Raw genomic sequence first — 16,624 nt, 5'->3', positions numbered from 1 at the left:
ATGCTCACCATTGACTGCTCAGTATGATGCTTCCTATTAATTAATGTGTTTAGTAAATTATTTCCAACCCTAACATCATATCTGACATGATTTGCTTATTCAGTGTTCATTGAGTCAATACATGAGCACACAAAAGAATAGGATTCTCACCACTTTGATAGTGTTCCATCCAAGCATTCCTAAAAGAGTTGTTTTCCATGTACTTATATTTTTCAGAGGCCCAAGCTACTCTGGTCACTGGAATACCATTTTATTACTTCTCTTTAGGCCAACCAGTAAATGGAGGTCCACTTTTGTTGGTAGTATTCCTTCACTTCTTTCTCCACAACTGTGGTTTGGTTTTGTAGAGCATGTCAGGGCTGGAATAACCTGTCTTATTCTAATGCAATTTCAAAAATTCTCTCACATTGAGTTGCTTGGAGGCTGAAAAGAAACTTCCAGATCCCCTCTCACCTGGACTCCTTCCAATCACCACCTCCCTTTCTCCTCTTGGGGGAAGCCTGAGCTCATTCATCTCCAACGAAAACCCATTCATTACAACTTAGAAAGTGGCTACCTTCCATGATCAGGTGTCTCAAAATCTAGATGGAAGCGCCTGTACTTTAGCCTAAAGTATTCAGTCTTGGTAAAGTCCTGCTCCTCTCAAGCTTCCTATCATTTGGAAGAATTAAGACTTGGCAGAGTTATCAACTTCCTTTGAACCTGAACAGCATTTTGTACCCTGCCTTTTTAATCATTTGGGTATATCTGTCCTCGTCCTTCCTGCCACCCTTATCTCAAAATCTCAGGTTATAAAATATACTAAAGAGGAGCCTGGATCTTATTTCTCAGTCTCTGATGCTAGTACAACACCGGGCACATAGTGGTCTAAATTATTAGCGGAAATAAATGAGACCGACCATTTCTTTCCCCAGCTTTGAACCTAAATACATTTGCGCCGCGCGCGCGCGCGCACACACACACACACAAACACCCAACAAGTTATTCCACCTCGCAGCAACTCAAGTCCCCTGGCCCGGTCCCCGCGCTAGGCTTCCCACGGCTTTTCAGACTCTGATGTCCAGTATAAAACGCTCTGGGGATCTGGCCACTGACCCACTGTTCCTGGAAAGCTGTAAGGCGTTCCGCTGTCATATGCAAAGTTAGAAAGAAAGAAAGTTAGCCTATGGACTTCAGGTAAAAGGCAAGGGGGGTTCGTTGGAGACCACTCACCCTCCCTAAACCAGGGGGCCATGTAGCAGAGAATGTGAGTAGGATCCAGAATCTTCCTGACATAGTCTCGGAAGGTGAGCAGGTTCTGTCGCTGCTCGCTCGTCATCCCGGCCTCGGCTCCCGCGCAGGGTCTGCCAGGCTGGGCGCCGGCTCCCTTTTAAAGCTGTAGGGGAGGAGGCCTAGCTGAGAGGCGGAGCGGCGGGGGAACTTAATTACGATTGAGAAAACGGAAACCGAAACCGAAACTAGCGGCCGCTGGGGCTGGAGAGGCGCGGGACCTTCCCAGCGCCGCGCGGCTCCGTTTCTGCGGACCCGGGGGAGCCGGCCGACCCAGAGGCCCCCAAGAGCAGCCCTGGGGATTGCTTTTATGTTTATGTATCTTATTTTTTGATTTCGCTTTTATAATGATAACAGTTTTAGTTTCAGTAAAACGTGCACAACTTAAGGGTGCAATACGATGAGTTTTGGAAGACATGCACCGGTTTTCCCTCTTCTCCCAGCTGGATCCCGTGGTAAACAGCATTGTTTTAACCTAGGAAACGGCCACCTGTTTACCGAAGTGACCATATCAGGTTGCATTCCCACTCGCACAAGAGAGCTGCAGTAGACACACGTCCAGTACACGCATTGGTTTCTTTGTTAACTTCCTCACTGGTCCATGTGAAATCATTTATTATTGTGGTTATTAATGTAGTTTTGATTTTCCTTATAAGGATGCTGAACACATTTGCTTGTGCTTATGGGCCTTTCATGTAATTTCCGTTGTAAATCATCTGTCCCTATCTTTTGCTTTGTTTTGGAGAGTTTTGTTGTTGTTGTTGTTGTGTTTCAATAGACTGACAGGAGTTACTTATTCTGGATACAAAGTTGTCAAATAAAATGTATTCGAAATATCTTCTCCCAGTCTGTGGCTTGCCATTTCATTTTCTTAAAGCTGTCTTTCTCGAAGAGCAAAAGTTTACATTGACAAAATCTAATTTATCAGCATTTTCTTCTGTCTGCTGCTTTTTGTGAGCTTTAATTGCTCCTTAATAAATCTTGGCAAAAATAAATAAATAAATAAATAATCCTTGTCTGCCCGGAGGTCATTAAGATAATTTGTTTTTTTCTTTTAGATTCTTTATATTTTTATCTTTTACTTTTAGGTTTATGATTATCTTAAATTAATTTAGTTGCAATATGACATAGAGATCCAAGTTCACTCTTTCGATGCTTCTGATATACATACCAGCACCATTTGTTGACAACTTTTCTTTGTTCTGTTGAACACTTAATTGACTGCATGTGTGTAGATCTAGTTCTGACTCTTTTATTTCCTATTCTAGTTTCCATTTCGGTTTTCTGACTTTTATTTCCTATTCTCTTAGGGGAAGCCTGAGAGCTCATTCATCTCCAATGGAAAGCAATACCTACAACTTACAAAATGGCTATCTTCCATGATCAGGTGTCTCAAAATCTAGATGGAAGTGCCTGTACTTTAGCCTAAAGTATTCAGTCTTAGTAAAGTCCTGCTCCTCTCAAGCTTCCTATCATTTGGAAGAATTAAGACTTGGCAGAGTTAACAACTTCCTTTGAATTTGAACAGCATTTTGTACCCTGCTGTTTTAGTCATTTGGGTATATCTTTCCAATTTTTTAAAAAAGGTATGTGTATACATACACATGGACACAATGTATAATATGATGTTGCCCAGAAACTCCAACTAATAAACATTCTTATGAATTTTTCAATTCTTATAACTTGCACGAATTGAGTCTATTCTGTTCAGATCTGTGAATAAAACAAAGCTGACAATATATTATGTATATATACAAATTTTTCTGTCCTAAGAGAAATCATTAAATATGAGTATATTTAGTATACAATGAACAACAAATTCTGATTCCCTATACCTTGGAGGTAATGTAGAAGGCTGACACATTCCAAAATTATGTGTGACCAAATCTACCCTGCCTCTTTGGCTCAGCACAACATACCAAAATTAGAGCAATGATTAATATCCAAGTGTATTTTTTTCACTAAAATTAATCTTCAAGCCAATACCTGAAGAACTCTTCTAATACTTTCAATTAAATATTATTTAATGACTTTTCCGTCAAGTGCAATATACACAACAATTATTTCAAGTCAGAAAAAAAGAGGGTGATTTCCCCCCGGCCCTTAAAAAAAAAAAAAAGTTTTATACCACTTTAAAAAATCTACTTTAAGTAATTCCTTACACAATTTTCCTTATAAAGAGACTCTAGAGAGGCAAAAATCAATAATCAATGGTTATTTCGAAGGGTTGTCATCAAAATAACCAAATGGACTTGAAATTTACTTTTGTACAATTTAAAATTCTGTACTACCTAGGTTCCAGGCCAAAAAGCACTTATAGATGGAGGAAAGACAATTCTGATATCCTAGGTTCATATATTTCTATGTATATAACAGCTTCAGTTCTCCAAAATACTAGGTTTGGGTTTTTTGTTTGTTTTTTGGTTCTATATCAAATATTTTTAAATCTCAAAGGTAATTTAAAATTAGGGGGTAATTACATTTTTTAAATTTTCATGGATGAAGATCATTAAACCATAGCAACTCGCAATTCTGCATAAGTGAGAATAAACATCAGAAAGTCCAAAGGGAAGAGCTAATACATGAAGATGCACCATCTGGAATCTTATAAAAGTCGGATTGGGATTCAATTACTTCAATTAACCGCTTCATGGCAGAAGGCAGGTGTTTCATGATGGTTGCAGATTATACCCACACCAATGAGATATATGCACACCATTACTGCTGCGGTCACACTCTGTGATAATTCAGAAATCCAAATTTAACCCCAGAATATCTAAATCTGGAGTATGAATTTGAAGGTAGTTTAAACAACAGTTGACTGAAACCACCAATCTTTTTTTTTTTCCTTTAAGGCTATAAAAATCTAAACATAAATAAGGCAATTAATTCTCAGGATAAAAATGCACCCTAATAGTTAAGGTGTCCTGTCAGATTCTACAGTGAGTATATGCTGTATCACCTTCTATTCCACAGGTGTACTTTCATATTAGTGTCTGTAGGATTAAGATCGATTCTTTATTAGCCTCTCACACAGACTCCTTTATTAGTAAATATTGTGATATTTCATTAGGTTCCCTGAACAGGGAAAGTGGGACATGCATTAAGTAAGTAATTTTGCTCTCATGATCTTATAACATGTAGGTCTCCTCTACCTCATAGTAAAGCCAAGTGTCATTTATTCTGATAAACACCCCATCGAATCTCAAGAAAAACCACAACAGCAGAAAAAAAGCTAGAAAGCATTACTCTTAATTTTTACAGACCTGAAACACCATGATAATGAAGTACATCTTCAAATAGGAGAACTTCTTCAAAGAATTGTCTGTTCTCTGGCTTTCAATTTCTCTGTATCTGTATGATCTGTTGCAAGTATCTTTCTATTAAGAGAGTCTCTAAGTAACATTCCTTTATAACCTTTATAATCTGTTGCATTTAAGTAGGACAGACCAGGCAGGACACCAAGGAATAACAGGAAGCAGGTTTATAGGTTGCAGCCAGGTTCAAAAGGGGGGGGGGGCTCTTTGCCTCCATTAAATCACCCCTCTGAACCCTGAGTTCAAGCGGTAGTGTGCTCACCAGGCATGCATGCAGCCTGGGTTGGATCCTCAGCACCACATACAAACAAAGATGTTGTGTCCACCGAAAACTAAAAAATAAATAATAAAATTCTCTCTCTCTCTCTTAAAAAAAGAAAAAAGTTTTAGAACTCTATACCTAGTGTGTAAGGGGAAGGGCTCAGAAGCTCACAATCTGTAGAAGTTCACATAAAAGCAGCTTTTTCACTCTTCTGGGCACCCAATTCAGGCCAAGGACACTCTGAAAGTCAGTGTCTGGGAAAGGGAAAGTGACCCTCTCCTTTCTTCCCACGGTCCTTTGAGATGCAAATGCCTCTATCAAGGTTCCAGACCCAGGCTGGAGTCCCTCACTGGGTCTCTGCAAACACAGTCTCCACCTGAAAACTGTTGTAGAAATTCTTGCTGATAGTCTAAGAACAATTATCTAAACATAACTTTTGAGGGTCTCTGGAGAAGCTTAGTTATGGCAGGGTTCTTCTGGGGGGGGGGGGTCTCTGGCCTGCTTCAGTATAGGTCCAATCATATGGTTTAGTAACTTCTTTGTGGAGTGTTCACCCTCACTTCTGCTTTCCCGCTACTTTTCTGCCCAGGCTACTTCAAGTATTCCTTGGTAGTTGTTTAGTCATCTGAATGCATCCTTAGCATTGAACTCAATCCCAAAGCCAGAGCCATGCTGGATTTTCTCTCTCTCTCCTTCCCGCTCCCTCCCTCGAAGGGGTCTCCCTAATTTGCTTATGGCCTTGCTAAATTGCTGAAGCTGGCTTTGTATTTGTGGTCCTCCTGCCTCAGCCTCCTGAGCTGCTGTGATTACAGGCCTGCACCACTGCACCTGGCCCATGTTGGATTCTTAAAACCTTGTCTCCTAACATCATTTTAAATCTCTGCCGACTTCAGGAGGTGGGTCTTGGTGGCCCTCAGTTTCCAGAGTCAGAAAGAGAAGTCCTGGTGGCTACTCTGCAAGCCGTGGACCATTCTGACAAGGTGGACCATTCTGGCAAGGTGAGCCCATGAGGCTTGGAACACACAGGAGTGGCAGAAATCACCATATCTCTGAAGCCTGCAGCCCCTCCATTTGTAATAGTTTCTAATATCCCTGTGATTTCTTCTTTCACCTATGGCTTACATAGAAGAGTATTGTTTGTTTTTCAAATACTGGGAATTTTCTAAATGGTTTAGTGCTACTGACTTCTGATTTTAATCTATTGTGGTCAGAGGGCTGATGCTGTAAGATTTCAATCTTGAAGTTTTCTGATATGAACTACCTTTGATATACATCAGGCACACGTAAGAAGAATGGTGCTCTGCAGTTCATGAGTATAGTGTTCTATAATGTCGGTTATGTCAGATTGATTTATAAAGTGATCCAAGTCTCTTAAATCTGTACTAATTTTCTTTCTGCTTGTTCTATCAAATGCTGAGCAAAGTGTTAAAATCTCCAGCTACAATTATAGATATATCCATTTGTCCCTTTTGTTCTATACGTTTTTGCTTCATAAGTCTTGTAGCTGTTAGAAGCATTCATTAGGATGGTTAGGTCTTTCTGATAAATTTTGTTTTGTCATTATGAAAAGTTTCTTTTGGTTTCTGGGAATACTTCTTACATCAGTCTACTTCATGTGATACTCTTATAGCTGCCTCACCTTTCTTATACCTACTATTTGCATGGTATATCCTTTCCCAGCCTGTTGCTTTCATCTTGTCTGTTCATATTTAATAAGCATCTCTAGAATACAGTATACAGTTGGATCTTGATTTTTTAGCCAGTCTAGCAATCACTGCTATTTAATCAGAGGACTAAATCCATTTACATTTAATTATCATTGTGGTTTAGGCTGGGCGCGGTGGCACACACATATAACCCTAGTTGTTCAAGAGGCTGAGACAGGAGGATCATGAGTTTAAAGCCAGCCTCAGCAACAGTGAGGTGCTAAGCAACTCAGTGAGACCCTGTCTCTAAATAAAATACAAAATAGGGCTGGGGATATGACTCAGTGGTCAAGTGACCCTGAGTTCAATCCCCAGTACCCCCAAAATAAATAAATAAATAAATACACACACACACACACACACACACACACACACATACATATGTATAAGTGGGTGTGTGTGTGTATATGGTTCAGAACTTTAGTTTTGCTGTTTATTGCATCTGGTTTTTTGTTTTGTTTTGTTTTGTTTTTTTTGCTCCTCCATTCTTTTGATTTGGGGTTAGTCAGTCATAACTTTATCTTTTAGCCATAACTCTTGGTATTCTTTTAGCCATGTCTCTAGACATGTGTGTGTGTGGGGGGGGGTTGTGTGTGTGTAGTTTAGTGGTTGTTCTAGGGATTGCAACATAAATCCTTCATTTATCTCAGTCTAGAATTAATATCACACAGGATAAATAAGTTCCTTATAACCACATAATTCCATCTATCCTACCAGATCTTGTGTACTATTGTCAGAAATTTTATTTCAGTATGTTGTAAAACACATACAATGTTGCTGTAAATACAGCTTTGTTGTAAATAGTCGGTTGTCTTTTAAATAAGAAAAAAAAAATTAGTCTTCTCTATTTTGCAGTGCTGTTTGCCACTCTGGTACTATCTATTCCCTCTTGAAGATATGGATTTACATCTGATGACATTTCCCTTCTGGCTTCTCTTTTTTTTTTGAGAGAGAGAATTTTTTTTAATATTTATTTTTTAGTTCTCGGCGGACACAACATCTTTGTATGTGGTGTGAGAATCGAACCCGGGCCGCACGCATGCCAGGTGAGCGTGCTACCGCTTAAGCCACATCCCCAGCCCTGGCTTCTCTATTGTTAAGGATTCCAATGAATATTTCATTTCAAATACTGATTTTTACAGTTAGGATTCCCACTGGTTCTTTTATTGCCCCCCACTACCTGTGTCTCAGCTCAGAACCTCCACCTATTCATTTAACCATCTTTTCTCTAAGTTATTGTACATATTTTTAAGTGTCTTTAAAGTCCTTGTTTGATAATTCCATTCTTCTGGGTTATTTAAAAAAAAAATTGTTACTCCTTTTTTTCCTTAACTCTGGGTTTCTACACATGTCTTAGTAATTTTTGCACTGAATATTATGGAGATGTTATAGAATCTCTAGATTCTATTATTTTATTCTCAAGTGTGTTGCTTTTTGTTCTAGTATAACACTAAATTACTAGCTGGTCACTTTAAATTAAAAGAAGCTTCACTTACTTGTTGTGGGAGGTCTGCTTCAGCTTTACTCCCCTCCCCTATTTTGGGTTTGCTGGGAGTCAAACCCAGGGCTATGCATGTGCCAGACAAGTGCTCTACCACTGAGTCCCCAAATCCTCAGTTTTGGCCTTCATCCAAGTTAAATCTTAGTCCTGGGTCCTGGTCTTCCCTGCAAAGGTGTGGCCCTGCAGAGGTTTCAGTGAAAAGCCTCAGCCTCCCTAGGGACTCACCCTCCAAAATCTGTCTTCTTTATGATGGCAGCTGAGATTTCTGTTGAGCTTTTCCCTGTCCAACTATTTCTTATGTAGATTCCTGGAAATTTTCCCTGCACATAGACATTCTAAGGTCAGATAGAGATTTGAGTGAATCTAATATAAATTTTAGGAATCTCCCTTTGCCTTTCTGATATTTCTCCCTCAAAATCCAGTCACTCCAGCTGTTCCAGGGTTCATCTTCTAAGACATGACTGCAGTTCTCTGCTTGCATTCTAGCCTCCATCTGGATGGGGGAGGGGGGGGCCTTAGATGAAAAGCCAAATAAATTATTCTCATATAATGCAATTCCTATATTTCAAGAGCCCAATTCCCTCCAACTTCTGCTTTTTTACTTTTCTTCAGTATCTTAAAGTGGTTGTTGTTTATATTTGTCCACATTTATAACTGTTGCCCATACAAGCTATATCTGGGTTTGGATTTTTAATTGGGAAAAAGAAATCAGACCCCAAATTTCTTTTTTAAAAAGACATGTCTCCTTCTATGTTTCCAGTGTGAAATAACATACATTTGAATGACAATGAATTTATTAAACATCACTTATATATCTGAAAGAACTCAAGTCCCCAAAATGGAATCATTAGGCTGATTCATAGGTAAAATTTGACAAAGGCCAGGAAAGAAGAGGGGTGTCACAGAATGGTAAGACTTAGACCCTCTCTTAACATGGGCATTAATTTATTCAATACATTTACAGAAATATCTACTATATGTCAGATAACTGTGAAAAGCATGTAACATACAGAGATAAATGGAAAGAGTCTCTTATGAGATTCTAGTCTGATTAAGGGATGAAGACAATAAAGATATTAAAACACATTTACTTAGGTAACTGCCAATGTGAAGTGATATGGAGAAAACTATTTTGTATAGTGGTAAAGGAGTACCTTTCTGAGCAGGACACATTTTAACTGAGCCCTTAAGAATGAGATGGAAGCCAGGCGTGGTGGCGCAAGTCTGTAATCCCATTGGCTCAGGAGGCTGAGGTAGGAGGATCACAAATTCAAAGCCAGCCTCAGCAAAAGCAAAGCACTAAGCAACTCAGTGAGACCCTGTCTCCAAATACAAAATAGGGCTGGGGATGTGGCTCAGTGGTTGAGCGCCCCCGAGTTCATCCCTGCCCCTCCAAAAAAGAATGAGATGGAACAGGCTATTCAAGAAAACAAAACAAAACAGGGCAAGGAGGGTGCCAGGCAGAGAGACAGAGTGCCCAAATGGGTTTTTAAAAAAACAAAGAGACATCTGTATCTGGAACTTTGAGAACATGGGGTAAATGGTACACAGAGGAAATGAAAAGGTAAGCCAGGCCTTTAAGGGAAGGAATGAAGTCCAATGGGAACACATTGCAGGGTTAAGCAAGACAGAAATCAGACTACATGTTTCAAAAGACTTCTCTGGCTCCTATCCAGAAGGAGTAGATCAGTTGGAAGGTGACTCAAAAGTAAAATATGACGAGGACATAGATAAGGACAGTGGCAGCGGGGACTATAAACAGTAAATTGTTTGCGATATATTTTAGTGATTGGATAGAAAAAATACAGGATACACTCAGGTATCTGGTTTGAGAATGGTACCACCATGACTAACATGGAGATGGGTATAGAGCTTACTGTGTTCTAGTGTGGGACACAGACAGGTAGGTGTTAGATAGTAATAAGTTCAGTGAGCAGAAATAAAACAGGATAATGGAATTAGCAGTAATGGAGGCTACTTAGATTAGTTGGTCAGAGAAGACACAATGAAGAGGGGAAGCAAGTCTTTTGGGTAAAGAGCATTCTGCTCACAAGGAACAGAAAAGAACAAAGGTCCAAAGGCAGGAGGAAACTGGGCCTGTTTAAAAAAAAAAAAAAAAAAGGAGATATGTAGGGTTGCTAGAGTGGAATGAATTAGGGGAGAGAGAGAGAAGTGGCTAAGGCTGGTTACAGAGGCCTTACAGACTGTGATGAGGACTTTGGTTTTCATCCTAAATATAATGGGAAATCACTACAGGATTTTGAGAGGAAGAACAACATGATTCGACTCATATTTTTAAAGGATCACTGTGGTGATTGGAGGAAAATAAACTCGGGTGGACAAGGGTGTAAGAAGACTGGGTAAGCAGCACTTGCACCAAATGAGAGATGGTGGCATTTTGGACAAGGACTGTAGGTAGTAATGGTTATGGTGAATTTGCAAAATATGTAATCCTAAAACCCCTACAATTTATTGATCAATTAGACAGATGTAGGATAAGAGAGAAGAGTCACAACTCCAGTTTGTTTAGCCTGAGCAGTTGTATGAGTGGTGTGATGTTATTAGCATGGGAAGAGTGGAGAGGCAGCATTGGGGGAAGAAATTGAAAATATGCACACTAGCTTGCTGATAAGAATGGTCTATAGGCAGTGCTTCTCAAGCATTAATGTGCACCATCACCTACACATCTGTTAAAGTGCAGGTGCAGATCCAGTAAGGTCTGAGACTCTATATTTCTAAGCTCCTAGTGATACTGATGCTGCCAGTCAACAGACCTCACTCTGGGAAGAAAGTCATTGAAAAATAAGGTAAAGGTGGGGGCAAAAAGAATAACTTTAAAATTGAAATGCTTACTAAATTGAGGGTAAGTGAAATTCAAATATGAAGGGATTCATTTAGAAGACTTCTCCAGCTATAGCCTATAAGCCATCAGCATCAGAACCCTGGAAACATGTTGGAAAAGTAAATTCTTGGCATCTAATATCTTCTGAACCAAAAACTCCAGGAGTGGAGACCAAAAAATATATTTCAATAAACCCATCAGTTGACTTTGAAGTAAGCTAATGTTTGAGAACCAGAGATAAAGAGAAAGAAAATTGAGTGGAGAGAAAATGGATACTGTGGTCCATCATGAAAGTAATTCTTCAGTTTTCCAATATTTATACCTTTTTATGATGTAACGTTGTAGTTCCTCCTATATGCAATAGAGACTTCCCCCCACCTCTCCTTGAATCTATTCTCTTTTTTAATATTTATTTTAGTTGTAGTTGAACACTACCTTTATTTCACTTACTTTTATGTGGTGCTGAGGATCAAACTCAGGGTCTTGCACGTGCAAGGCGAGTGCTCTACCACTAAGTCACAACCCCAAACCTTAAATCTATTCTCACCTCAAGACTTTACTATAGACAATAGAAGGTAGAAGGGAAGGTGTTTATTCTGAACCTAAGTTTCAGGAGACGGAGACGTGCACTTTTGCTCTCGCGCGAGTGGACTCCTGTGATCACCAAGTAAAACAGCTCAGAATAATTTGCTCAAAGACGAGAAAACATGGAGACCAGTACCCCTAATTGAGGCCACCTTAGATCGGAAGACTCACACTTATCTAAAGACACTTGAGAATGTTAGTCAAGACCAACCAGACAGGGAGGTTTCTAACAAATGTGAAATATTGTTTTGTTCCCCCCATCCCTTCTTTTTGGTACCAGAGATTGAACCCAGGGGCACTTAACCATTAAGCCACATCCCTACCCTTTTTAATATTTTATTTAGAGATGGGGCCTCACCAAATTGCTGAGACTAGCTTTGAATTTGAGATCTTCCTGCTTCAGACTCCAGAGCCGCTGGGATTAAAGGCATGCCTGGAGAGGTATTGTTTTTGGCAAACAGGGTTTGTGTTTGAGCCTAGCACTGACCAGAAATGCCCAGCTAATTAGTGAAAGTAGGTGGTAGAAATGGGAAGTTTAATGAGGAAAAGGTGTGAAAGACCCAATATAACAACTGCAATGAGAAACAACACCAGAAAAAACTTGCCTACTTATGTATCATACTGTAAGAGGACAAATAGATGAGAATGGTCGGAACCTGACGTTAAGAGAATAATTCTATAAAATGAGCCCAATGTATTGAACCTCCACATGCTTTCTGTGCCAAAAAGCAATTTGCCTGCAGTCCTGCTGGACCTGAAGGGACAAGAAATGTCACATTCTTCAACAAACTGAGGCAGGGGGAAAAGGTCTGGCAGTCAGTGTAGATAATGAATGATGGGGGTTAAGATGAGGGCCTGGTATCAAAGACAAGACAGTAGGGGTGGCTAACAGCCAACCTCAGGGATTGCACTTCCCAGTACAAGGAGTTGCAGCTCCTTCCTGCCCTTAGGCAAGTACACAGAGAAGAAAGAGAAGGTAAAAGAGCAAGACACACCCACTCCCATCAGCACCAAGCTCTGGGCCCTCTTGTCAAGAAGTCTGCTACTTTGTCCCTCTCTTAAATAAAACTTGCTTCCTAAACTTGCCTCAGCATTTCTCAGGTGTTTAATTTTCAACACCACAGGAATGAGGACCTGACCCTTATCTCTAAGACCAATAGCAACAAAAAATTGAGACTGATGGCTGCTTTTATGGCAACACCAATCTACAGTTACTGATTTCCTTCAGGAACACATGGCAGGATGCACAGAGGCACAATGGGAGAGTTGGGCTCATCCAGAATAAGGCTTGCTACTTCAAGTAGCACAAGGAAACTTCAGCTTGCATGCCTAATCTAGTAAGTGGCTTGTTTTTGTACAGACCACTTCTTTATTTTTATTTATTTATTTATTGTAATAGGAATTTAACCAGAGGCACACTACCACTAAGCTACATCTCCAGCCATGATAATTTTATTTTTTAAAAATTGAAACACGTCTTGCCCAGGCTGGCCTCAAACTTGGAATCCCCCTGCTTCAGACTCCCAAGTAGCTGGGATTAGAGGTATATACCACCACACCTGGTCTTTTGTGGCTATTTAAATTCAAACTAAATAAAATATAAAGTTCAGTTTGTCATTTTACAAGGCATATTTCAAGTGCTCGATAGTAGATACTATATTGGACAACACAGCTTGAGGCACCCAAGTCTCAAACTGAATCTATTTCCCTTTCCAATCTATCCCTATTCTGTATTTCCTACCTTGGATATTGATGTCTTCATGCACCAAACTCTCACCATCATTTGGTCATCCTAGACTAACTCTTCCTCACAGCCCATGTCCAACTAAATGTCGCCCAAATCTTGTCTAATCTACCTCAGAAATCTCTTGAATCCATCTTTTTCTCTGGATCTCTATTGCCACAGGCTCTTCTGATTTCTAGTTTTGAGCTACTTCAAAGAGGTTCTTTAGTGGTCTTTTAGCAAGACTCTACTGGCTCCAAATTTTCTTGTTCATTAATGCTAGTTGTTTCTTAGGAACAAATCTAATTGTTTCACTCACACCTTTAAAATTCCTTTTGGTGGGCTGGGGCTGTAGCTCAGTGGTAGAGCACTGGCCTGGCATGTGCAAGGCCCTGGGTTTAATTTCCAGTAACATAAAATAAAATAAAATTCCCATAGGTTCCATCCTACTCACCCTTTATATCCCTAGGATTTATTATAGTCTTGGATTATAAGTACCCAATGTTTGATGAGCAAATACATTTTACAGGTAGAAAAGCAAAGACCTTCTTTCTAAGAGAGATATTTACCTATTTAAAATGAAGATGGTCATGCAGATAAGCAGCCTCCTTCAGGCAAATACTATAACATGTCTTGTTTTACTCCCTTGTGTGTATACAGAAATATATCACTCAGTGCTTCTACAGGGAGGAATTTAGACAAATCTTAGTCTCACTTGAATTCCATTTACCTATTTTATTAGTCAGATCCAATGGTATTTACCACCCCCCAATATCCTTGTAGGGAAAGCAGAAAAGAATTTACTAATTTTTGTTACTTTATAACACCCAACCTTATCATACTTTTTTTTTTTTTTTTTTAAAAGCAAGTCTTTTTTTGGTTTGTTTTGTACCAGGGATTGAACCCAGAAGCACTTAACCACTAAGCCACATCCCCAGCCCTTTTTATTATTTATTTTGAGGCAAGGTCTTGCTAGGTTACATAAAGCCTCCCTAAATTGTGAGGATGTCTTTGAACTTGAAATCCTCCTGCCTCATCCCTCCCATACACCGCACCTGACACTTACTGTACTTTTTAAGATAACCATATCCTGCTTGCTATTTTCCATACCTATGTGGCTCCGATATTGACTGAAAAACCCAGGATGATTAAGTAATCTTAATTATTTAATCTTTCATTATTATCTTAATCTTTCATTATTACTCAATTTTAATTACTTGTGTGCACATGCCAACTGCTGTAAAGAAACACATATAAAGAATAGAATTTTTAATCCATGTGACTCAACTAGGTTTTTTTCCCCTCCTCTCTTGCCATCACTGAGGGTTATTCATTTAGAGGACACTTAATGACCTTGCAGATCATTACCTTCAATTCCAATCACCTTTGCCTCCACCCATTTCATCTCAGCCACACTTCCAAATTAAGCACACTAGAGTTAAGCACGCTGAAACATTTTTTGTCATCTTATTCCTGTCCCTATACCTACTTGAATCTCACTGGAAAACAAATCCCTTGATATTTCTCTGTTCTCTAAGAATACAGGTCACCTCTTTATTTCACCTCCTGCCCTATGCAACCCAACACCAGGATGCATCAGTTCAGCTGCTCTCCACAGTATTTTCCACATCTCTTGCCCATGTGTTTACTGCTCATATCCAGCCGAACTGTACAGATAAACCCATCTCCATGTGAATATGGAATGTGGACTACATCTCAAACAATTCCTGCTTCTACTCCCAGCATTGAATATTACACCAATCCAAGAAAAAAAAAATTACAAATCTGTTTCCCAGATTTAAATAACGCCCCCAGAGAAGCCTCAACACTAATCAGCAAGTCTTTCTCCATGTTCTGTAAGGGTTTTTTTTATTCGTCTCAAGTCCAATCCTACTCCCCACACATCATTCATTCTTGGATGGCATTCTTCCTAATACAGAGGCTTTATGGCATGTACTACCTATCTTAGTACATCTACCCATAAATATCTGTCCATTTTCACCTCCTTCTGCCATTTGAGAGTATGACTTGCCTCTGCTTCTATCCAGTACTTCACTCACCCATGTTTTTCCATACAGAGCTTTGATTCATCCCTTTCTGCTCCTTTATTTTCAACATGTCTGGCTCCAGGGGTCTTTTTTCCAAAAAAAAAAAAAAAAAAAGACCCATTTTACATTTAAAACAACACAAACCTTCCTTTGAGCTTATACTCCTCTAGTTTCAACTCTATACTCTTCCTTTCTTAGCTAGGCCTCCAGGAATAGTTCTTTTTCCTCAACACTCCACTTACTCAGTTTTGCATCCTTCTATAAAATAAACTCACTCTATTCTACTGAAATTGTTCTCATGACTGACTTCCTCAGGCCAGCTGGATGATATAATAATCTGATTTCTTCATACTTCTAACTTCAACTCCCTCATTAATATTTCTGATTTAAAAGAACTTCATGATACTCCTTTGCCCCAAATTCTTCCCTCTTACAGAATCAAATGAAATCTTTATAGGTGTTCAATACTTTGTTCACACTTACTTTCATATCACATCCTATTCACACTTCATTCCAGCAATTCTTAAATATTGTACTGTCCCAACTACATCACATGGTCACAAATCTGTGGTATTGCAGAACTATCCCCCAAGCTGGAATGTAAAATTCCTCCTCTGCCCACTGTAGGCCTTGCAATGTTCTTGAATTCAAGATCCAATGCTATTTTGCCAATTTAGACTTTGCTGCTGCCTCTGGGCAGACTCAGTTCACTATGTTGAGCTTAAATGCACTTTATAGATAAGGCCACTGATGCATCTAGCAATTCTCTGTACTTGAACTCACCAATGAGGCCAGAGTCCTATCTTGTATCACTCCACAATGCCTAGCATCTATTGTGCAGTGTCTAGTATGTAGTTAAGGTTTTTATGAAATGGTTTAATAATGTAAATATATGGTTATGAAAAAACAAATATTGCAGAGAAGTGTTAGTTGATTTTGGAAAAAAGAAGACACAATTTAAGAAACTTTCTTTAAAAGTGCTGGATGGCTAGGGAGACAAAGTAATTTTCCGGTAATTACAAAAGAATGAACAAGGTGTTCAGTGGTGGAAATGAACACAGTGTAATCTAGGGAGAATAGAGGTAAATGTTTTAAAAAAATGATTTAAACAACCTTTAAAAGTCAAGCAGAGATTTGGACAGTTTTCTCTTCAAGCAAGAAGGTACACTTTAAGGGTGGCAAGGTTCTTGTTAATCTAAATTGATCACTGATAACAGTATGTAGGAATTATAGTAGAGCTTTTTGAATAAATTTGGGAAACAAGATTGTCCTCAGAGGTGAACTATAAAGTCCACAAGCAATGGATAAAAGCAGAGTGCCCCTCAAGTTCCTTAAAGAAATGCTTGACTTCAGAGAAGATAAACAATGAGA

At 39.2% G+C, this 16,624-nt stretch overlaps 1 protein-coding gene and 1 pseudogene across 3 annotated transcripts in view; both read right to left on the bottom strand.

Annotated features, from left to right (window-relative positions):
- The window catches only part of Rigi (RNA sensor RIG-I), an 82,085-nt gene that overhangs the window by 53,310 nt on the left and 12,151 nt on the right, over nt 1-16,624 (bottom strand). For 2 of the 3 annotated variants that reach the window (XM_076845921.2, XM_076845922.2), the window contains exon 1: nt 1,213-1,330. The exons of the other annotated variant lie outside the window; for it this stretch is intronic. In XM_076845921.2, the coding sequence (XP_076702036.2) occupies nt 1,213-1,318 (106 nt within the window). In that variant the 5' untranslated portion in view covers nt 1,319-1,330. Of the gene's footprint in view, nt 1-1,212; nt 1,331-16,624 lie in introns of those variants that run through there. 3 annotated transcript variants of the gene reach the window in all.
- On the bottom strand, nt 4,299-5,819 carry LOC143385828 (TIP41-like protein pseudogene; annotated as a pseudogene).

Source organism: Callospermophilus lateralis, chromosome 2 (assembly GCF_048772815.1).
Source record: "Callospermophilus lateralis isolate mCalLat2 chromosome 2, mCalLat2.hap1, whole genome shotgun sequence".
Lineage (NCBI taxonomy): Eukaryota > Metazoa > Chordata > Mammalia > Rodentia > Sciuridae > Callospermophilus > Callospermophilus lateralis.
This window is presented reverse-complemented; position numbering and strand designations above follow the sequence as displayed.